The sequence below is a fragment of the Melanotaenia boesemani genome, chromosome 13 (assembly GCF_017639745.1).
Source record: "Melanotaenia boesemani isolate fMelBoe1 chromosome 13, fMelBoe1.pri, whole genome shotgun sequence".
Classification (NCBI taxonomy): domain Eukaryota; kingdom Metazoa; phylum Chordata; class Actinopteri; order Atheriniformes; family Melanotaeniidae; genus Melanotaenia; species Melanotaenia boesemani.
In genome coordinates this window covers 29,310,750-29,335,386 of record NC_055694.1, presented here as the reverse complement: position 1 = coordinate 29,335,386, position 24,637 = coordinate 29,310,750, and the positions used below count along the sequence as shown (strand labels likewise).

Genomic DNA, 24,637 nt, shown 5'->3' with positions numbered 1-24,637 from the left:
GCTTTCGGCTGGTTGCTACTGCTGTTTGTGTCTGTACGTGTCTCTGGTGTTGCTTCACAGCAAGAAGGTCCTTCGTTAAAACCTTGGCTTGGGGGGGGGATTTGAACCAGTCCTTGTCTGTTTGCATGTTCTCCCTGTGTATACATGGGTTATCTCCAGGTACTCCGATATGAAGGTAAAAATGTGCCAAAAGGCACAAACTTGTAGATTTTAAGTGAAAACTTGTAGAATACAAGTGAGAACCTGCGCTACAAAAATCTGAACTTGTATGTCAAAATTTTCTGCTGTGAAGAAAACTCCAACACACGTTAACTGAATTTGATGTTACAGAAAAAGGAGTTCTTGTAAGACCATGTAGATAGAATTTTACACTTCTAAGTCCAATTTTCACCGGCTAAGGATTTTCACAGAAACATGTTTTGAAAGTCAATGCATAGAAAAGTATTTACAAGTGTGTAGATTTATATTTACGCAAAAAAAATGACAGCTGACAATTTATCGTCCATAGTTTGCTTATAATTATTCATTTTTTGCACGTGTTAATTTTTCGTTACAACCTCAACTTAGTGGTTAAAACGTCCTGAATCTCCTACTGGAAGTCACAAATGTGTCTCGCGAGTCATAGCATGATGAAACCTCGCTCTGACTTTCTTTTCCTTTTCATTCATGATGCGAACTTTAAAATTCGAAGGGGGCAGAACTTTATAACATTGTCTAATTGTTAACATAACACAGGAATTAAAGCATATAACTCAAATTTATAGCACATCAATCAAAATAAAGTTAAACTTCAGCTTAATCTGCATTTCCCATGAGCCTTTGCGGTCCTATCAGTCTGTGTCGCCATGTTGGTTGCATCCTTGTAGTAAACGACTGTGCCTCGTCTTTGCTGTGTTATAATCTTTGATAAAATGGGAGTCTTGTGTTGTGTGAAAGACTGTCATACTAAGTCACACGAATAAAAAAAAAAAAAAAAAAAGGTAGAAAAGTAGACCACAGCATAAGATTTCTTTTCGGTTTCCCACTAAAGAGGCTTTGGACAGCAGGTTGAGGATGTAACTGAGGCGTTGGATGGCCTGGGTCGCAGCGGTGAGGGAAGGACATCACTTTTACCACCATCTCCCTTCATGCGTGTTTGCTCTCGGCATTTTCATAAAGGCAAGTAGGAGAGTTTTTGTTGTTGCTGTTTTTATTGTGCAAGTAATGTTAATATACTTTATTTGGCTTTTTAAAGTCACAATAGTCACACTGGCTAACTTCACTTGTAAACTGCAGGCAAAGAGGGAGGGAAATAGAAATAAGTTAATCTGTGTTTGATCAGTATTTATTTTGTTTAATCATCTTTATATAAAACGTCACAGAGTGAATGATTTTGAAGATACAGGTAAATACCAAGAGTGCTCTGTGAGATCTGATGGTGTCACAAACTCTGAGATTGGACTCAATAAATATCAGTAATCCAGGAATAGGTAAAGAAGTTTTATTGAACAATGAGATTATTATTTGGTGTGAGATCCGGTCACTCCTGGTCTGCTTATCTGTGGGGGCACGAGAAAAGGCGTTAGGAGGCAGAAAGTCCGAGGTTACGAAGAAGGATAATCAACTTCCACGTACCAGTAAACGTAGTGCGTCTAGCGTCAGGTGGTGAGTGAGGGCCAGGCACAGGACCAGAGGAACCTGGAGGGATCCTGCTGGAGTGGGGTAGACAACTGCTGATTAGAGAAGAGGTTAGTGATGATGTCAATGGCGGAGATCAGGGATTCCGAGTGGTGAAAGGCAGCGGCGGGCGCTTCCTTGTTTTCTCCATCGGGGGCAGAAAAGCCAAGTCCATGATCCAGAATCCAAATCCAAGAAAACAATCCAGAGGTCAGTAATCCAGAAATTCCAATAAATAAACAAAGCAGAGTTACCAGTCAGGGAGCGAGCAGAGACGAACATCCAGGTCCAGAAATACAAGGTCGACGGCAGGCAGACAGACAGACAGAAAAACAAAGGCTGGATACATGCAGGGATGAACCAAGACTATCTAGCATAGAGAAGTAGTCACACAGGTATTTAAAGGGAGCAGCGCAGGTGGAGCTCATCAGTAATTAGGTTGGATGAAAGGGGAATGCGTTCAGGGACAGCTGGGAAATCTGAACCCCGTCATCATGACAGTTGGGATGGCTAACTGGTTGGATTAAGTGGTTAAGATTGTGAAATGTAATGGAAGCATCGAATGTTAAGTAGTTTTTAAATAACAAATATGTGATTGCAGGTCAACCAGCTTAAAAATGATGGAGGCTGGCCCAGATTGGGCAGCATCCCTGCTTCTAGGACACACATCAGTTACACCCACAAACGCTGCACGGTCTGCAAGACGAAGAAGACGGATCAGCTGAGGAAAGAGACACTGTAAGCAGCAGAGATGGAGTCCACCAGGCAGGTGACAATGAAGAAAAGGAGTCGGATGTTGAAGAGGTGAACATGGAGTATGTTGGTGGGGTCCAAGACAAAGGTATTGACAGGGTTTGGCAAAAATGTAGAACATGCAGAAACTAGGCTTGGGAAGAGGCTTACATGAGTGATACTTTACTCAACATTCATGTATTTGATCAATGAAATAATTGATTGTTCAGAACAAGAATTAAACTTTTAAAGTTCTACTCTGAAATAAATCGGTTGAAATGTCATGTTTTTTATTTTTATTTTGGATTTTGGATGTCTACTCATGACTAAACAAAATCTTGATATTTATGTTTGGACTTAAAACAGTTTGTTGAAATTATCCCCAAATTCCAGTTAATTCCCAATAATTCCCATAAATCCCATGGAAAGTTTACAATTTGGAATTTTTCCAAAATTCCCAATCTTAAATTCCCATGGAAAGTTTCTGGAAATTTTCCTCTCCTTTGCACCCATAGCAGCCACCAACTTTGATGAACTTGCACACTTTGTGACATCATACATTAGCTTTTGTGAGGATGTATGTATGCCAACCAAGTAATTTCACTCGTACAGTTACAATAAACCTTGAGCCAAGAAGGATGCCTACAGAAGTGGAGATGGAGCTCTGTACAAGCAGGTCAAAAACACACTGTCAAGAGAGAAGAGTGGCCAAGAGGGTCTACACTGAAAAGCTGAGGAACCCGTTTTCAGCTAACGACACATCAACAGTGTGGAGAGGCCTGCAGGAGATCACCAGCTACAGGAGATGCCCTGCCCCCACTGCTGAAGCCAACAAAGCCCTGCCTGACAACCTCAAATGCTTCTACTGCAGATTTGAGAAGGAAAGCACTTTACACCTGTTCCTCTCCTCACTGCAGCTTCTCCTTCTGCACCCCCTCCACCCACTGACACTGTACCTCTGGCTCAGCCCTCATCTCAGCTCCCTCCCTCTCCATTCCTTCTGACCCACTTTGAATCAGCAAGGGTGAAGTGACCCGGTTGCTCCAGAAACAGAAGACTAGAAAAGCTCCAAGCCCAGATGGAGTGTCCTCCTCCTGTCAGCTGGCTCCCGTCCTCAGTGAAGTCCCCTCCTGCTTTAAGTGCTTCACCATCATTCCAGTCCCCAAGAAACCCACCATCACAGGACTGAATGACTACAGGCCTATTGCTCTCACATCTGTAGTTATGAAGTCCTTTGAATTCCTGGTGGTGCCTATCAGGCAAACAGGTTGGGGGATGATGCGGTTAACATGGGACTGCATTAAATCCTGCAGGTCTTGGATCGTCCTGGGACCTATGCACCGCTCCTGTTTGTGGACTTCAGCTCTGCGTTCACATGCAAATTTGGGGGGCCTGTGTGAGCTTGGGGGTGGTGGGCCGTGAATCTGGGCTTGCCCACTGTTCTTCCTCCTCCTCTCCCTCCTCTCCTTGCCTGCATGTGGTGAGTGGGTGCCTTCTGGGGTTGGTGGTGCCTCACAGGCTGCAGTTGCTGTGTGCTGGTCGTGGGGGACTGCTGCTCCTAGCCTGTCCTGCCCTGGGGGACCTCCTGTGGAAGATGGGTCCCTACTGCCACCAGCTGCTCACCTTACTTCCCCGAACCCCTCTCTTCCCAGCTTTCTTACACACATGTAGGATGTTGGAAGGTGTGCATGTCATGCTGGGTGTGTGTTCTAGACTCCTGGGGCCCTGCGGTCTGACCGCCCTGGATGGCTGGTGCCTGGCAGGGTCAGTGGCTGCCAATCTTGGCCCGCCGGGGCCTGTGCCCTGTGACCTGAGGGGGCTCTGGCTGGGCCCTTTCTCTGCCGCCCTCTCGGTGGGTCGGGGTGGTCTTCATGGTGGGGTGGCTAGGGTTTGTGCTCCGGGGTTGCTGCTGATCGCCCTGGGTCTCCTACTCTGCCTCTAGCCTCCGTAGAGGCGTGGTCACATTTGCACGAGCACACTCATCTCTGATCATTCAAGAGGCTGTTACTGTTACATCCACAACCACCCCTGATATTGCTAGATCTGCTGCAGCTTTTGCCATCACAATCAGAGAACAGAGCCATTTGTCACAGCCAAGTTTGCTCTGATTGATCAATATATTATTTAGTTCATGTCTTGTTTTTTTTTTTTGTTTTTTTTTAAAGGCAATATCCATGTGTATTTAATATCAGGGTGAAAATCAATATGAATTGCAAATGTTTTTCAGAGAACAGTCAACAATGTCACCTCAGGAGTGCAACTATACCAAGCTGCTCTCCTGATGATGCTCAGGGAGAAAATGACAAGGGTATTTGAAGAGCATCTTGAGACAGCCACGGTTTCAAGATAATGTTTTGGCTACATTTGATTTGTTTGTGGATCTTTTCTCCAGCATTGCCTCTGAACAGGATACCGTTCGGGAAATATTTAACCCAGTCTACCCAGAGGAAGTGGTAATGTCCCAGAAGATTTGTTGGGTAAGGTGAAGTCTTTCAAGATTAATGTCTTTAAGAAACAGGAGTTTTTACTATATACCAGTAAAATAGAGTTGATTGGTGCTGTGATAGCAATATGTGAAGATGCACAGGTGAGGTTTTGGTTTTGCTTATAGCAAATGTAGACAGTGTGAATGCACCTTTGAGGATATGCAAAGAATACTTTAGGAGAAAAAGTTTATTGAAAGAACTTTGAAAAAGCACATTAAACAGTGTCTAGAAATAGACAAAGCAAGCACAGAATCCTTGAAAGCATCCCTCAAAACAACTTATGGGATCAACAGAAGAAGCAGTCTATGATCCTGCATTTGACCTGATCAGACAAACTCCAAAAGACACAATGCACATTATTTTTGAAGGTGTTGCATCAGTGGAAGTTAAGCTTGTATTAAAACACCGTATTTTGACAAAACAGATAGAATTAGATTAGAGAAATTGAGCATTCAAAATTTCCTATACTCACCTCTTGATTTACAAGACAGACTGTGTGCATTAACATGGGATTTTAGATATGCACTGTACTTAATCATATACAACCAGAATACCAACTTTGTTCTGACAGGAAGTTTGTGAAGGGAGCTTAAGATTTGGATAATGTAATTCAATCTGCCAGGAGTAAGAATAATGTTGAGCCTAACTATAAATGACTAAATACTTATTATATTTCTAAGAGTTGTGTTGCTAAAAATTTTATGTAAAATGTCAGCAGACATATGTTTCTCTAAAAGATTTTTACATTTCCAGAGTTTCCTTACCCGTCAGCATTCCCAAGTCTGTATGGATTTTCATGTTCCCATGTTTCAATATCGCTTCTTTTATAATTTGAATTACCTTTGTGTGGCATGTTTTCATTACTTCTAGCTGCCGTCTCAAAACTATATGCCTGTGGGCCTTCAGTATGTAGCCTGTGTCCGGTTTCATATTCAGGATCTGTCACCTACTGCTGATGACATTCCATGTTTTATTAGCAGAGTCAGTAATGTTTCCGTCCTGATACATCATTCCCGTCTGTTGCTGGAAGCGCTATTTTTTGGGAGGAGTGGTGAGGAAAGCCATGTTATGGCAGTAGTAGCATCCATTAATGTGAAATACAGTCCGTTTTTGCATTTGAAATGTTCATTTTAGAACCGTTATAATACAAACGCTTCTACATGTGTTTAAAAAGAAAGAGGTACTTTAAAGTGGAAGGTGCTGAGAGCGACGCTGGGAAAAGTGGGGGCACCTAAATAAAAGAGTTTGATGCACCAGTGCAACCAGTGAAACCAGTTAGTCTGAAGCCCTGCCTGTGATTAAATGTTTGGTGATTGTGTAGATACTTTGTGATTTGTGAGTTTTACATACATGCAAATAATAGACTGAGACCAAATATAGTCGTAACTGCAAATTTGAGGTTGTTCATAATGTTTTCTAAAAAGATAGTTCATTCACTGTAAACATCTTGAAAATGTACTTGTACTTCTTTGCACTAAAACAGTGGGAAACATTTATTATGCTGTTTACTGATCCAAAATGAGTTTGACCCCCCGCCCCCCTCCTCGGTTTAAGTCAAACATCATAAAATCAGTTTTGTTGCTTATAGCTGTGACATGAAGCTCCATTTAAACACATATGATTTAAGAGTCAAATTCTGGTTGTTGCTCTATCAGTACAGTGATATCGTTTCCTCTCCTGGTTTGTGGATCCAGACAGGACACCCCCAGAGCTATCAGACACAACTACACCTGCAGCACACAAACACATCATTGTTCATATCCATCAGAGAAAAATCACATATAAAAATGAAAGTTGAAGGCCGTGATGTTCAGGTCAGGCCTGAGAAAGTCTACTGACCTCGTGGAACAACTTCAACTCTGAGACAAAAATGACCAATCAGAGAAGAATCTCAACCAGTTTCACAGAGCTGAAAAAGATCTGGCCAGAAGAATTTGGCTCAAACTGGCCAAATCCAGGAAGCTGTAGCCTTACAAAACTCAACCCAGACTCTGTGTTGGGACTGAGCCAAAGAAGCATCTACAAAGTTCTGATTTAGGGTTTCATTTAAGATTTAGAAAATTGTCTAAAAACATGTTATCAGGAGTTTAAAAACTGTAAACAGCTTAACAGACATCATCTCTGCGAGGATTTGATGATCAGGTCAAACTGTTTCTAAAAGTCTAAAAACATCTGTAAATTTAGCTTTTTACAGCTCAAAACCAGAGATGACTGACACTAAAGTGTTCTGACTATTTCTAGGCAAGTTAATTTATTCATAACAAGTTTTAGATTCACATGAAACAGACACTCAGTGTGAGTGTTTATGATAGAAAAAAGTACTGCTACCTACCAAGTATCCCACAAACGTCAAGTATGCTATGGACAGCAACGCTGCTAACACGTACAACCATGCACTGTCGAGTGAAGACACGAAGACCACAACAAAGTACATGTTGATGGTGCACACACACAAGATAATCAGTCCGCCTCCTACCTTAAACACCCTGCAGAAAAATAAAAATATGTCAAAGGCAGAGTAAAAAGAGCAGTGCATCATTTTACTTTATATCAGAAGGAGATAAACTTACAGTCCGTTGGCAAACTCTTTCATGAGTGATGGCAAACTGGTGAAAGTAAGGATGGGGATCAAGGCAAACGGCAGCTGGAAGACAAGAAAGAGAGTTAGCATCTGTCATTTTACAACTTAGTGATCCCACTGACCCTAACCATCATGCAAACTGATCCATAATATGTCCACAGGAAGCACTCTGCCTGGTAAACATTGGTTATTAAGTCAGTCTCACACTTAGTTCTACTTTGACTCATGAACAAGACTCAAAGGTAACAATTTACTCCCAACCTAAATTGCAATTAGTCTGTCTTGCAGGCTTTTCATTCCAGCAGCTTCGTCCAGCAGGAACTCCACCTGCAGCTGGAGGTCTCTGAATCATCAAAACTAGAGATGTGACGTTCATGAATGAATCCATTCTTTTGAATGACTCTTTGAAATGAACAATGGGAACCGAGTCACAGCTGTGAGCTGCTCATTTGCTAGCCATTCTTTTTATATACAAAATTTCCACACTGCTTTCTTCACATTTGTGACATCATAGAAGTCTGATGTCCAACACCCTCCATTCATGTGAAGCATCTATGGGCAGAGAGTATTGTTCAGAAACAAATACTGTGAGTTCAAACATTTTCCAAGACATTTACTAGAATTTGCACTGACTGCTCAGGTTAATCCTTTTTTTTATCTCTATTTTTCCTATAATTTTTTAAATCTTGAAAGTAGATTTTATATAGGTACACATTTTGATTGTTTGTCATTCTTATATATTGAGAAATTTTGTAAGATATTGTAAGAACAAGCCAGTCTTTTGAATGGCTCTTTGAAAGGAATGGCTCCACAAGATCCGGCTCCCTTCAAAGAGCCATAAATCCCATCTCTAAACCACATCAAAGATGCAGCGCCGATTGAACCAGAAACCCTTACCACTCAGCACCAGCTGTAGTACAGCACACACCAGACATGAGTCTGAATTACCAGGAGCAGAGCTAAAGGGTTCTATGGTCACTGCCAATGGTCATAGATTGCCATTGACAGTGCCTGAATATTTATGTTTGGGATTGTTTTTATGTAAACCGTCTGGTAGACTGTAAATTGAATTGCGATTTGGGGATAAATAAAGATTTATGAATCCTGACTCTAATGTGTTCACAATCATTACAGCAGTGGACGTGAGTGTGTGCTGGGGAGAGGAATACAATTATTTCCTTTATTATTATCACCCCCCTGATAAAGTTTGGCTCAACCCCCCCCCCATTAACACATTACTTAGACGCTAATTAGCACAAAGTAAAACCTCAATATCAAAAAAGGTGGAACAACATATCTATGTTGAAACTCAGGCATTTTACCATTTCATGGAAAATTTGAGCTAATTCTGAATCTAATGGCAGCAGCACATATGTATAAAGTAATTGGTACAAATCAATAACAACTGGAGGGGCATTTGACAACTAATTAGGTTAAATTACAACATGTTAGTAAGATTACTGGGTATAAAAGGAGCCCTTTAGAGAAGCAGTCTCTCAGATGTATAGATGGACAGAGGTTCACTAATCTGAGACAAACTGGGTCTAAAAACAATTTTTAGAAAAATGTTCCTTAACGTAAAATAGTGAAAACTTTGAAGGTTGTGTAATCCTGCATCAGACCAGAATGGGACAACATTCCTCTCCTAAAACTCCAGCAACTGGTCTCCTCAGAAGAGGGGATGCTGCCATCAAACTGAACTGTTCTACGATATTTGAATTTAGTCTTCTGAAAAACATTATTCTCTGTTACAATCCAGTCATTTGATTCATTTGTTAAATCCAATAATTAATCTTAAAAGCAAACCCACACCTGCCTATTTGTTTCATTCATCTTATAAAAAAACATTTTCAAACACACAGATAGGAATAACGATGCACAACAAAGATGAAGAGATGTTGATGAGTGGTTGGATGCAGCTGAAGCAGTTTTAATCAATGCCTAACCTGCATGCTCTGCAGCACATTAAGGAGGTTGTTCATGTCCGTCAGGTGTTGCACATCCTGGAAAATGGCCACCAGCAGGGTAGGAGTGATAGCAAGTGAACGAGTCAGCAACACCCGGGCAAAACGTGACCAGCGGAGGTTCAAGAAACCCTGAGAACACATCAGTCTGTGGGTTTACAAGTAAACCAGGTCTGTTCCCATATGATTCAGCAAAGATAATTATATACAGCTGCATTTAGGAATTTACACCAGTCTTTGAGTACAGAAGAACATGTTTGTGATCATTTTTATATGTAGTCATTGTGTTCTTTGGTGGGTTTGTCCCTCTCTCCTCTACTGACCTCCATAACAAACTGGCCGGAGTATGTTCCAGTCATGGTGGAGCTCTGACCGGCTGCAAGGATTCCCACAGCCCAGATGTAGAGCGCTGCTGGGCCAAAGAAACAGCCCAATACCACTCCCTGTGACACACACAGATTCAGTCCATTTCAGCTTTATCTGTACATCACCAATTCATAACAGTCATCGCAAGGCTCGTTACAGATATAATCAATAATTGTGATCCAATTAAAACAAATCTACATTAGTCCAGTTTATTTTTTTGTGTTCAAGCCAATCTATAAATAATTATAGTAAAACCAACAGATTGTATTGAATATTTACTTTGATTCAGTCCTCCATCCTAAACTGCATGGATGGCAGGCGACAGTGGAAAGGAAAAAATGAACAGATGCCAATAATGTCAACAACAACAACAACAACAAAAACAACAACAATAATAATAATAATAAAACCAAGTCCACAGCACAAACTAACCATGGTTTCATTAACTGGAAAGGTTTTCTGCTCTATTAAGCCTAAAATGAACACTTTCCACTTCCTGTTCAGTTCTGCTGTTCCACTGTCCCTCACTCACCCTCCCATCCCATCCTGGGTAGGCTGGGTGGCTGTTCATCTTTCAAGCTTTGGTCCTCTACCATGGTCCTGGGAGCTTGAAGGTCCTATGCAGTATCTAAGCTGTTCCTGGGACTTTGCTCTTCTGGATGGAAATATCTGATGGTTCTCCAGGTATCTGTTGGAGCCACTTCTCCAGTGTGGGGGACACAGCCCTTAGTGCTCCGATGACCACTGTTACTACTGTTGCCTTTACCTTCCAGGCTTTCTCCAGCTCTTCCTTGAGTCCTTGGTATTTCTCCAGTTTCTCGTGTTCCTTTATCCTGAAATTTCCATAATTGGGGGTGGCTACATTGATAACTGTGGCTTTCTTTTGCTGCTTATCCATGATCACAATGTTCGGTTGGCTGGCCACCACCATTTTGTTGGTCTGGAAGTCCCACAGAATCTTAGCCCTCCCATTCTCCACCACCTTGGGAGGTGTTTCCCATTGTGACCTAGGGGTCTCCAGTCCATATTCTGCACAGATGTTTCTGTACAGCTACATAGTTATGGAGTTCCATGTATTCTTTGCCTGCCAGTATCTTGCACCCTGCTGTGAGGTGTGGAATGTTTCAGGGGCCTCTGCACCTGGGGTTGTGCCTGGTGTGGTAGATCTGGGCCGTATTTGCCCAGGTTCTCAAGAACTGCTCATATGCTGCCATTATTAGCAACTCTGTACTGTTCTTTAGTCCAGCCCTCTCTAGCCACTGGTAGGACTTCTTCATATCCACCACTTCGGCTATCTGTTGGTGGTACACCACATGCAGGGGCTTGTCCTCCCATGATGGTTCCTCTATTTCATTCTCCTCCAGGTTCCATTGCCTGAGGCCTTCATTCAGTGCGTCATCCCTTGGGGCCATCTTCCTAATGTATTCATGGAGCTTGGATTTTTTATTTTGGATAGTGGCCCTGATGCTCACCAGTGGGGCCTCCCTCTTTGCGCTTAGTGTAAAGCCTCTGGACACTTGGGGTGGAACCCTCCATGCATGGTGAACAGCTTCCGTGTTTTAAAATCTGTGGTCTGAACTTCCTCCTTTGGCCAGCATATTATCCCAGCAGGGTTGCTGGTCACTGGCAGGGCATAGCTTTTAACTGCCCTGATCTTGTTCTTGCCATTCATCTGACTTCTCAAGACTGCCTTACTCGTTGCAGATATTTGGCTGTGGCAGCTTTCCTTGTGGTTCTTCGTGGTTGCCATTTGCTTGTGGTATGCAAGGTAATGATAGCACTTCTCAACATCTGTTATTCTGCCCTCTGGGAGTGCAATGCCCTCTGTATGGACTACCTTCCCTGTCTTTGTTACCATTCAGCCACATTTCTCCAGTTGAAATGACATTACGATGTCCCTGCTGTAGATCCTGGTGGTGTGGATCAGTGAGTCAATGTCTAGCTCACTCTTAGCATATAGCTTGATGCCATTCATATAGAGCAGGGGACTGATGGTAGCCCCCGTCCTGAGTCAGTAGCCATTGCCAGTATTGTTGATTAATTGGCTGAGGGGGTTCAGGCCTACACAGAACAGCAAGGGGACAGAACATCTCCTTGGTAAATATCACATTTGATGGAGACTTGTGCAGGTGGCTCAGAATTGGCCTCCAGGGTGGTCACCCTCATTGTGTTTGCAATTGAGACTCTTAGAGTGTTGTTGATCTTGTGCAGCTTCAGGCATCCCAGGATCCATGTATGTAGCATTGAATCACAGGCTTTCTGAAGTCTATGACCAGGAGGTGCATTTACCTCCTGTAAATATTCTTTTGATATTATGCAGTTTAGAATAGTTAATAAACGTTCACATTTATTTAAATAGTCGTGTTTGATTTGTTCGTCTGAATCATGTCTGGTGGTCCCTTCGAACAAAGAACTTGCGTAATTACACTCTTAAGACTGATTTGATTAGATTAAGTTGAATTAATTGATTTATTTAAGAAAGTAATCTTTAAGACTTTAAGACTTTAAAGGTTTTTCATGCTTCCATTAAAAGAAAAAGCTTGGTGGTGCCCCGAGGTTTACAGATATGAATAATAATAATTATTATTTTATATTGATTATTAAAAAATAATATTCTATATAAACATTATTAATGTTAAATGATGCTAGATCACTAATGAGATGTATGTTTGGTTATAATTGTATTTTGAGTTGCTGTACTGCTTTATTGCTGTTACAGTTTTTTTCAAACCAAAAGTAATAAAGCAGTTGATGTGCTTACATTAAATATATTTTATGTAGGTATGTTTAATTATTTTTAGTGGGTCTATGATATTCAGTAATGATGCTGTAAACAACACTACTATATTTGTGCAGTTCCTTGAGGTTTTATGTATTGCTTCTCTGTGAGGCCAGTAGGGAGAGTTGCTGACTCTTCCGAGTAATAATTGTAAGATTTTTCAGCAATTTTGGAAATCTGTTTTCTACTTCCATAACCTTTAACACTGTGGCTTAAAATCATACAAAAACAACAAAAATGTTCATATTAGGCGTGTGAATGATCATTAATCATTAATCATTACGAACAATAATAGAGGGCCCAAAAACTGAGCCCCCACTGAGGATCCCCTGTTCTTCAGCAATGAAATTAGCAATGAGATTAATTTTTATGGTGCCATTTTAATAAACTGAAATGAACAGAATTGATAACAAAAGTTGTTTAATTCACCTATTGTGGCTGATATGGGGAATATCTGAGGTATGTATTGTATATATGGGTGGTGATGCATTTCTTTGCTTTATTTTCTCACACTTATATTTCTGTCCAATGACTGTAAATTAAATGATACCCCTTTGTAGATGTCAACCTCTAGAGTTTCATTATTCAGAGGGAACAGGTGAGGATGAGGACTCCGCGTTTGATTGCAGACATTGTACTGAAAACAAAAACAGAAGAAGAAAACACTACATTAAACCCTTCTGCCTTTCTCTGGCATTTTTATCCATTATTCTCATCTTAGGAATTTATTGCACATAAATTCACAACAAAATAAATCTTAGGCCCCCCTGGAGGTCCCACGGTTCCATAATATAACTTGCAGAAATACAAAAAATTCCTGCATCAGTCTACAACTAGAAACCAGTAGAATCCAGTAAAAATTCCAAATAACAGGAATTTTCTTCCAAACGAGATCCTAACATCAAGGAACAAATGGTTTTAAATTGGAATGAATGTGGGATAAAAATATGTAGTTTTAATGAAAGTTAGTTGGCCTCTTTTGGCTTTCCAAGTCATAACAGGAACTAAATCTGAGGAGGACACACAGGATAAGACACATGATTTCCAAAACTGTTGAAGGAGCAACAGCAGAGATACTCACCACCTCTAAATTTGTGCGTTGGTAGAAAGCTTCAGCAAACACAGCCACCACAAACATGTTGATGAGGAAAGAAACAAACAGTGCGATAGTTGACTCGATGAAGAAATATTTGTTAGCCTCTTCAACCTCTTTCTTGTTTGACCGATCCACTTGTCGTGACTGAAAGAGTGTTAAGACATTTGGGTAATTAGATGATAAAGATTAGAAGCAGCTGTTTATACTGGGAAATTTGTTGCTGACTGACCTTTACGAGCGCAGAGTGGAGGTAAATGTTGTGAGGCATGATGACGGCCCCCACGATGCCCACAGCCTGACCCAACTGAACAGGACTACAGTCCTCACAGTAAGGCACAAACAAACCCTTCAGCAGCTGGCCTTGGTCTGGACCTGCTGTCACATACTTTATCCACCAGCAGTAAAAAGGAGTAAATAGTGACTTCTTCAAAGATATCAGTTTAAACCTATTGTGTATGTTAATACTTAGACTAAGTTACAGATAACCCCTTAACATTGGGTTGAAAATGTTGGTATCTTTCCAATAAACACCAGCAGCTGTTACACCCCTAATTTAAAAAATGTTGTGACGCTGTGTAAAATGTAAAAACCAAAATGCAATGGTTAAAGTTTTTAAAAATTTCTGAATGAATAAATTACACTATTTTACAAATTATATTTAAAGCACATAACATATTACCATCAAATATTCACACAAAAGGAGCATGGATCTTTAAGAAACCCAGATTTAGAACTCAGTTAATGGAATGGTATCTCTGTACAAGAGTTTGTTTATGGAATAAATTGAACAGAGATGTGAAAGAAGTTAAATCAATTAAGATCTTCAAAAGAAGGGTTAAATTTAATTGATCTAAAAAATATATGTTTTAATTGTTCTTCTGTTGTGCTGTGATGATAAAGTGACATTTTAAACCTTTTAGATGCATCCTTTCTCCTACACACCTGAATCAAATAGCTAAATTCCCTCATGCCTATGTCATACAGCTCTGCACAGGCCCAACAAGCCATTCATTTGATTCTGGTGTGTTGGAAAAGGGATGCATCTAAATGCTGCATGATAGTAGATCTTCAGGACTGGACTTAGGCACCCCCTACTGTGGATGGTGGGATCTTCAAAGTCTTTTTTTCTGAAATTGTTCCACATTTCTCAGAAGTGTGGATATCTCTATCTACCTTTACATCTGCAAGACTGTGCCTCTGAAGTGCTCTTTTTTTATACTCAGTCATGTTATTTACCTGTTACCAAGTAACCTAATTAGTTTTCATATGCTCCTCCAGGTGTTTTTGATTTGTCTCAATTATTTTCCAGCCTTTTGTTGCACCTATTCCAACTTTTTATAGATGTGTTGCTGCTACAGCCTGCTACACGCATAAAGATTTTTTTAATCTGATGAGACTTTTTTTTATCACGTCGAGTTCTCACGCGTGAAGATGAAAAAAAATCTGACATTTAACAGTTTTGTTCAGCACAGAACAACACACACATAACGAAGACTTTTGGTCGTACATATTGAACATGTTCAACTTGTTGGCCACGACCCATTTCGGAGCAGATTATCAGGACGAATTTGCTCGTAACACACCTCAGACCAAATGATAATTTTAAAGGAAAATGTTATAAGACGTAAGGTAAAGGTTGGGAAGGGCCAAAATCGGTACAAAAACAGCCTGATAATCTTTGTGTGTGTAGCAGGCCTAACAGATTCAAATTGAGCTCGTGTTTTTCATGAAATGGGAAAATGTCTCAGTTTCAACATCTGATTTGTTGTTTATGTTGTGTTGTGAATAAAATATGGGATGATGAGCATTTTAAATAACTGGATTCTTCATTTATTTATACTTTACACAGTGTCTTGACTTTTTAAAAATTGGGGTTGTAAAGTAAACGTGTTTAAATGAACTGTGCTTGCAGATGCACAAACATTACCTCATATCCAAAAGTAATGGCCATGATGGTAATAAGCAAACCAAAAAAGGCTTCCAGCCTCCTCAAACCTGCAGAGAAACATAGCTTTATTGACTTTTCCATGATGATACATTTTACTGTTGTTTGAAAATAATTATCACACAGTGTGAAGCTCCATCACAATAGCCATAACCTACCGTACTTGTCAAAAAGCAGGAAGACAAATGTGTCAGTGATGGTAATGAGGACACCAGCCCAGAGAGGGATCCTGTGGTAAAACACATACAGTAGAAATAGTCACTACAAAAGACACGAACCATTTAAAGCACTTCCCGAACTGCAGTTCTATCAATGTGAACAGCACCTGCCAGAGGAGAGGAGATGGAAAGCAATTGCGCAGCCAATGACCTCCTGCATGTCTGAGCCGATGATCGCCAGCTCTACCATCAACCACAGAATGATACGAGGCACCTTAACAGACACATATCAAACTCAGTCAGTAAAATTTACTATTTATTTGCAGATATTTCAAGTTTTTATCAGCTTGTCACTGAAACTGCATGACAGGGTAAGTCACTATCTTTGATGAAAAGTATTTTGTTTTCTCATTTTAAATGTGACATTCAAATGATTTACAACAAACTGGACTCACATTCACAAAGTCCCTGCATGTGTGCAGACATATTATGTGCCACCTCATTTTCACATTTTCACATATGCACAAACAAATGCCCAACTCTCCAGTCTGGGCCGCTTGTCTTGTGCTGTTCTTTCCTGCAAATTGTTTTCACACCATGTTAAGATTCCAAGTATTTGTGGGAAAAAAATAAACTTTTTTCCACCTTTATCAAAAGATGACATTCAAAAACTAGTACTGTTTTGAAACAACTTTTGATTCCATCCATCCTCTAACTACTACAGGGTCAGTTTGTGGGGGGGAGCAGCCTAAGCAGCAAGACCCAGCTTTCCGTCTCTCTGGCCATTTCTTCCATCTCCACAGGGTGAATCCTGAGGTGCTCCCAGGCCAACCGAGAGACATAGTCCCTCCAGCGTGTCTTGGGTCTTCCCCAGGGTTTCCTCCGTGTGGGATGTGCCCAGAACACCTCACCAGGGAGGCATCCAGGAGGCATCCTGACCACATACACGTGCCACCTCATCTGGTTCTTCTGGATGAGGAGGAGCAGCAGTTCTATTCTGATCTCCTCCTGGATACCTGAGCTTTTCATCTTATCTCTAAAGGGGGAGTCTAGACACCCTGAGGAGGAAACTCATTTCAGCTGCTTGTATTCTTGATCTCGCTCTTTCGTTCCCTACAACCAGCTGGTAACAATATTTTTTTTTTAGGAACGTAGATCAACCAGTAATTCAGAGCTTCTTCTTTTAGTTCAGCTCCTTCTTCACCACAACAGACCGATACAGAGTCCACATAACTTCAGAAGCTGCACTGATCCACAATCAGCCTCCCCCTCCATCCTTCCCTCTCTCATGAACAAAATTCTGAGATACTTGAACTCCTCCACTTGGGACAGGACCTCATTCTTGACTGGTGAGGACACTCCACACCAGACAATGGTCTCCGATTTGGAGGTGCTGATTATCATCCTAACCTTTTGATTTAATCACAGTTTTCAGTCTTCTTGGGTTTACTAAATACTGGAATAGAAACCTGTCAACAAGGACCATCTTTACTTGGAAATATTTCTCACTCTTCCTCACAAGCTCCTAATCCAAATGAATGTCGTTCAGAATCAGGTCTGACATCATCCTGCAGGAATAACTACGGACCCCCTGGGAAAAGATGGTAGCATATGATTCTCCAGAACTCTATAATGATCTTCCTCATCTCTGTAACGTAGAAGCAGATGTGAATTTTTCTTAAAAGCCGCTAAAAAGTGGACTCATCTGTTCACAGGACATGTGTCCACTGTCTTTCTGTCCAAATAAGGTGAGCTAATGTCCAGAGAACTCAATGTTGTTTCTCCAGAGTTCACATCTGTCTTCCTTCTTGTATAATCCAGTTTCAGGTTGTGGTTCTGGATCCAGTGGTGTGATGACCTATCCTTGTTGGAAAGACTAAACCTTTGAAGGACGCTGCTTTTATATCCAATCCTGACATCCTCACCTGTCTCCAGTTAAACTCTTGTTTAAGAAATCTTCCAGAATTTTACATATTCTACAAGCTTGTCAGTCTGTCCTTGCCTCTCTAACAGCTTTTTAAAAGTGTGGTACTGCCATAAAGTATTAAATTTGTCTATATATGTGAAATACAAAGACATTTATTTTATATATCTTTTCTTACTAAATGTGCTCAGGGCTGGTTTAATATTTCCCATATTAAGACAATGCATATGATGAATGTTGAATAAATGCTGCTGTTATTCGTAGATATTTTATGCAAAATGAAAGTCAGATATTGCGATATCTCACCGTGTGGTATTGGCGGTTACAGATTTCAGCGAGGTGCATCTGGGTGACCACACCCAGGCGAGCAGCCAGCCGTTGTAGTAACAGGCCCAAAATGGTGGCCAACAGCAATACCCAGAGGAGCTGAAAGGATGAGACCACTCACATGTTAATCAGTCACCTCATGAACTCAAAGAAATTCAGACACATTTGTTACCAGAATCTGCAGCTGTAAAATAAGCTAAGCTAAAATGTGTGGAAAAAACACCCAGGAGAAATTCAGGAAGGTTATAAACAGAAAATACATAATCCAAGTACAAATTCAAACCAGAAAACATATTAAACTGAACCAGAATGACTGAGCTGGTCAGGAAAGTGTAGTCAGAAGTGAAAGAGATCATGTTAAAGGGGGGGCAGAATGATGGAAGTCTGGACAGAGCAAATGAGTTAAACATGTAGGTCAGTCCTTGGACCTCTTCTGTTCAACTTGTATATGCTCCCTTTGGGTCATATATTACAGAACTATAGCATTAATTATCAAAGTTATGCAGATGATACACAACTTTATGTGTCTTTGTCACCAGATGACTGCAGTCCAATAGACTTGATGAGGAAGAATTTTCTACAATTAAATGAAGTCAAAACTGAGATTATTCTGTTTGGTAGCAAAGAAGAGGGTCAGCATTGGTAAACACCTGGAGACTTGGGCTCTTAAAATCACCGACCAAGTTCGTAACCTTGGAGTGTTGATAGACTCAGGCCTGACTTTCAGCAGCCACATCAAAGCTTCACTAAGAAGCTTTTTATCAGCTCAGAAACATCAACAGAATTAAAAGTTTAGTCTCCCCGAAAGACCAAGAGAAACTCATCCATGCATTCATCTTCAGTAGGCTGGATTACTGTATGGTCTTTTAACAGGACTTCCTAAAAAGAGCATTAAACATCTGCAGCTCATACAAAACGCTGCTGCTTGAGTTTTAACAAGGACTAAGAGATCTGAACACATCGCAGCAGTTATAAAAATCTTTACACTGGCTTCCAGTCAGTCACAGAATAGATTTTAAAACCCTTCTGATTGTTTACGAATCCCAGAATGGTTTAGGCCCAGAATACATCTGTGATATGTTCAGAGAATATAAACCTAGCAGAGCTCTTAGATCTAAACACTCTGGTCAACTAGGCCAGACCAGAGTCCAGACTAAACATGGAGAAGCAGCATTTAGCTGTTAAACTTTTACCAAATGCAGACATTTTTAAATCCAGGTCAAAAACATTTCTTTTCTCATGTGCCTATGCATGAAATCTGCATGTTAACTTTTTAAACTCATCTTGCTTTTAATCATTTTAATGTAATTTATGATTTTATTGTGATTCTTGCTATGTGTTGCTGCCTTTTACTATTTCTTAATATCTTTAATGCTTTTCTTTTATGCAATGAATTGTCCTGTACATGAAATGTGCTATACAAATAAACTGCCTTGGTTGCCTATACTGTAGAAACTACTTGGATATTTCTGGCTATTGACTGATATTTTCCAAATGAAATACTTAATGGAAATGATTCCATGTTACACAAATATCAGAACATATCTACAGATATTAACTGTTTGTTAAAACAAGTCGGTCCTCAGTTACCTTAAATCCAGCTTTAGCTCCGGACTGCAGATCAGACTCGATGTTACCTGGGTCTAGGTAGGCTATACTCATCAGAAACCCAGGCCCAGTGAAAGCCCAGAGCTTACTGAGACTGAAGCTCCTCTGTAGGAGGCAAAAACACAAGCTGTAACATCTATAACACCAGATCTGGCCTCATGATTTCATCATTTCGGATTACCTCACTGTCCTCCTGGGGAACAGGTACCCTCTCCTCAAAGTAAGTACTTGGAGGTGGTTCATTGTTCTGACTGAGGAAGACTGAGGGTGTGGTGAGTACTCGGTGAGTGTATGTGGTCTGGATTACTGCTTTATCTCCACTCTTTATTTCATCTGGTGAAACATTGTGATTTTTATTAGAACCTTATTTACTCATCACTTGTGATATTACTGGATATTTCTTTGCTCAGTACACGTAGAACTTCACAATGTAGAAGTAGGTAATTAATAGCTACAACAATAAAATATCAAATATTAATTTAGAATAATTAATAAAAAGTAATAAAAAGCTTACACTGGACATTTTAGTCAGCATGTTAGCAAAAACTCACTCTTTAGATGAGAGGTTTTGCAGCTATTAAATCATAAACTCCTAACCAAATTATAATTTAGCCTGATGATGGCAGTGTTACTGTTATTACAGTTCAAACTGAAACCATATCCAGCATGATAATGTTTCTAGTGTTTTGTTTCTATTCTTCAATTTTCTTTTGTTTTTGTTGTGTGTTCTTCTAATGTAGTATAAAATGTCTTATGTGTTTACTGATGAAGACATGGAAAATACAAAAATTATCTTAAGATTTTCCAACTCCTACACTTCAGTATTTTTCATTCATATATAAGGGCTGTCAAATTATTAAAATTTTTAATCAGATTAATCACAGCTTACAAAAGGAATCATGTTCAATCACCATTCGCAAGTATTCCTATGCCTGCAATTTGCCCATTTTTTACTTTTTTGTATCAACAGAGAGAGCCAATGCTACAATTATTTACTGTTAACTGATCTTCCCTTGGGTAAACGTCAGATGTCCAATGGTCAATAAATGCAGCATGTAATGTTCTTTTATACACTACCGTTCAAAAGTCTGGGGTCACTTTGCCATGGGATTCAATAGGGAAGTGCAAACTTTTGAACGGTAGTGTATGTTGTTTTAAATTATCGCTACCACGTTCTAGAGCATAATTCAGAATTCATATATCATCATCTCATTTAGCCAGATCCTCAGTTATATCAAAGTCCTACAGTAGCATCACCCAAAGTAAATAGCTGTTGATAAAAGAGATTATTTGATGATCACTTTAGTTGTAATAATCAGTTGAAGGTCTCATCTGTGTCCCCCTTTTCCTGGGCAGTGCTCCCACCTGTCCCCCCATCAGAACTTTTCTAGACCCACCCTTGCATAGCTGAAACATAAACCCTGTCTACCACCAGCCAACTACGTTGTTTGAGAATGTCATGCCAAAAACAGTACTGGAAAAACAAACAATAAAAAAACAAAAACAAAACTCCCTTACTTTGTTGTTCTGTTTGTTCCAGCTCTGGAAGAAACTGTTTTAGAATAATGGAGGGTAGAGATGAAATATGGATGCTCTCAGTAGGAGGATTTCTGTCTGTAAGTAAACAGATGATAACTCTGGGACCAAAAGCACTTATGAAAACTATAGATATTTCACATTATTTGTTCATTCAACCTGAAGAAATTAGCAGGACGCCTCCAACAAGATGCCAGCCTTTGACATTTTGTTTAACTAGAGTAGAGTTACAGATGTTAGGTCAGAATGGTGTAACATCATTTTTCAAGGAGAGAATATTTGAAAACGATCCAAGAGACAGACATCCAGATCATTAAGCAGAATCAATTCCATTACATTTATATCCTGAAATTTCAGAGTTTGAACAGAAACATTCCACACACTATGTTCATGAAGGCTAATTTTAGCAAGTTTAGGCTAACATTAACAAGTTTAGGCTAACATTAACAAGTTTAGGCTAACATTAACAAGTTTAGGCTAACATTAACAAGATTATAGGCTAACATTAGCAAGTTTAGGCTAACATTAACAAGATTATAGGCTAACATTAGCAAGTTTAGGCTAACATTAACAAGATTATAGGCTAACATTAGCAAGTTTAGGCTAACATTAACAAGATTATAGGCTAACATTAGCAAGTTTAGGCTAACATTAACAAGATTATAGGCTAGCATTAGCAAGTTTAGGCTAACGTTCCTCTTAGCTTGAGCTGCATTCTGTTCATGATGTTTGCTTTGCTTGCTTGTGGGCCTAAACATAAGTGTGTATATGTGTTTATCTACTAAATATATGTTACTGCCATCTGCTACCAAGTTTGGATTATCAAATAAGCTACTAATCAGTCAAAATGTGTAAGCATCTGTGGATTTCTTGTGTTTGAGCTGTGTTTTGCAGTGATTTGTGGATTTGCTCCTCGGCCCCTGCAGTGATTTCCATGACAGGTTAATGCTATTAATATTATTTTTTTTTTTTTTTACTTGCCACTTTAGAGTATGGGTATTCAATAAAGATTTTTGGGTATGTCCCTGGCACACATAGATGTCTTCAGATTTGTGAAAATTTTACACTTCACTTAACTACAGATGGAGGATCTTCACAGTGTTCACACTTTTTCATTCAGGAACATTTTAAATAGGCATTTTGCACATCATCACATTCTCCTTGGAAATGTGATTGTATATATAGTAGCCTCTTTTAGTTTTGATATTTTCCTTGTAGTTCATGTGAAGTTTTGTGTACGTAAGAGTAATTTGCAGCTGTGAATAAGATAAAGACTAAATATAGTTTGAGAAATTTCCAAATTCTTCTCCACACATGAACAAAACCTATTTGCAATTTTAAATTTATTAGCATCACTGTACTTACTTAAATTTGTGTGCACATTGTGTGCTCCAGCAGTTATTTCTTAATTTTTGTAGTTTTTTTCTTCACATCATTTAGTTGACATCAATAATGAGTTTGTTAAAGACAACAGCTTACATGACTCATGGATGATGACTGTGGGTAAAAATGAAATCATTTTAACAATCAACATTCCTAAACCTAGAAGATTTGTAAAAACAAACAAAAAAAGTGAAAAACAAAACAAAACAAAAAAAGCAGAAATGTTTTGGCAGATTCTTAATCAGCTATAACAGATTTCTGAAGTCGATCAATGATTTCATGGACTGTAACTTCAGGCCATCATGAGCCATGATAATGATGTCTCCAGTATGACAGGAAATGAGAGATAAATGAGAGATAATTTGTATCCTGTTGTTCAAGAAAATGATAAACATTAGACTATAAATCATCAGGTCCACTGAATATAAATCCTATAACAGATGTTGTGCAGATCTACTCCTGAGGGAGGAAATCACTTCTGGCAACAAAAACATTTTAAATCCACATTAGAGATTCAGAATGAGAGACCCTGAAAGAACATGGTCAGATGGATGGACGGACAGATGGACGGACAGATGGACAGACAGATAGACTGTTCGTCCATCTGTTTTGTGCTGTATGAAATGAATTCAGAGTTAGTGAGAGATCTCACCTGAACGCAGGAAGGTGAACATGTTATGAAGCAGGAATTTAAAGCTGCACACCTCTGAGCTGTGTCCCAGTTAAAATGATCTCCTCCTCGTCCTCGTCCTCATCTGTCAGGTGGGGTCAGCAGGGTTGGAACAGGAAAGTCCTGCAGGTTGAATGTCTGCCCTCCACTGAGTCACAGTGAAGGAGGGGGGAAACTGCCTGAGGACAAAGGTAGACATTATCCAAACTGACCCAGTTTTTCCTGTTTGGATCATGTGATCTGGTTTAAATAGTGAAACCACCTGAGCTGATCCTGAACCAGAAAGAAATATTTTCTAAAGGGATGTAAATAGAAACCAGCTCCTCTTTAAGAAACAAAACATTTTTTTTCTTTAAACCATGCAGCTTCTAATGAACCAGATATGCTGCAAAGAAACAAAGAAACAAACAAACAAACAAACAAACAAACAAACAAACAAAACAAAACAACAGAAAACCAAACAAAAAAACCGTTGAATGAACTTTAAAATGGCAACCAGCTGCAAAGCTTGTTTGAGTAGTCAAGGGGTTCTGATGTTGTGTGAACATAAATTAAGAATTTTTAAGTTTGTCCCACTTTGTATTTTGATTTACACTTTTAATGTAGGTTGGCACAACATGATTTTATTAGTTGAGTTCATTCAGAAATGTTTTACAGCTTAATGCCTTTATGTTTTCAGTTCTCTCAACCTTTTTCTACAACTTTTTTATAGTGTACAAACTGGGTTTTGGGTTAGCGTCTAACTAAAAGTCTCAGCAAATAACAATTTGTCCAGTTTTGTCCTTTCCTGAAACAGATGTACGTAGTACCTGCAATTTCTTTTTCAGAGATCAGTAAAAAAAACAAGATTAAACAAGTGATATGTAAACAATATTTAATGAAGTACAGAATATTAAAGAGGGTATCTTGATTTTTTTCACATGACTGTGTCATGTCACATACACCCCTTATTTTATTTCTAATAAAACTGTATGGACAAAGAGTAATATAGGAAAAAAAGGATTTTCCCATTTGCAATCAGCTCTGAGGATACCACCAGAGGTCTTAAAAATTGTAAAATGACCATTGTACCATCCATAGCCACTACAATTAAAGCTTTAGATTAAGCTGAACTGGATCAAATAAGAGAAGATTATCTGATTAATAAATTAATTTGATCTAAAAAAAAAAAAAAAAAAAAAAAAAAGAGGTTGACAGTAGCCTACTTTGTGGCTCTTGTAGATCTGTAGGTCAAGCATATTGATGGATTGAGACAACAAAAAACAGCCTTAAAAAACTTTAAAAAGTCTGTGAAACATTTAGATGATCAGGATTTGTATGACTTCGTGTATTTGGTTAATTATTGAATTATTATATTTTGTTTAAACACAGACATAGTGACGTCTCTCCATGCTGCTAGGAATCAAACTATGAAGTGAAAAAACAA

At 39.4% G+C, this 24,637-nt stretch overlaps 1 protein-coding gene across 1 annotated transcript; it reads right to left on the bottom strand.

Annotated features, from left to right (window-relative positions):
- Window positions 1–5,629: 5,629 nt before the first annotated feature.
- Window positions 5,630–23,246, bottom strand: LOC121651964 (natural resistance-associated macrophage protein 2-like). The gene is made up of 16 exons (XM_042004450.1): window positions 23,194–23,246; window positions 21,141–21,236; window positions 19,804–19,955; window positions 19,605–19,727; window positions 17,994–18,113; window positions 15,931–16,037; window positions 15,764–15,834; window positions 15,588–15,655; window positions 13,890–14,045; window positions 13,646–13,804; window positions 13,115–13,201; window positions 9,743–9,862; window positions 9,402–9,551; window positions 7,445–7,518; window positions 7,207–7,360; window positions 5,630–6,604 (listed from the first exon to the last, which is right to left on the bottom strand). The coding sequence occupies exons 1-16, from the start codon at window positions 23,213–23,215 to the stop codon at window positions 6,599–6,601; spliced, it is 1,665 nt and encodes a 554-aa protein (XP_041860384.1). The 5' UTR covers window positions 23,216–23,246; the 3' UTR covers window positions 5,630–6,598.
- Between the last annotated feature and the right edge of the window lie 1,391 nt (window positions 23,247–24,637).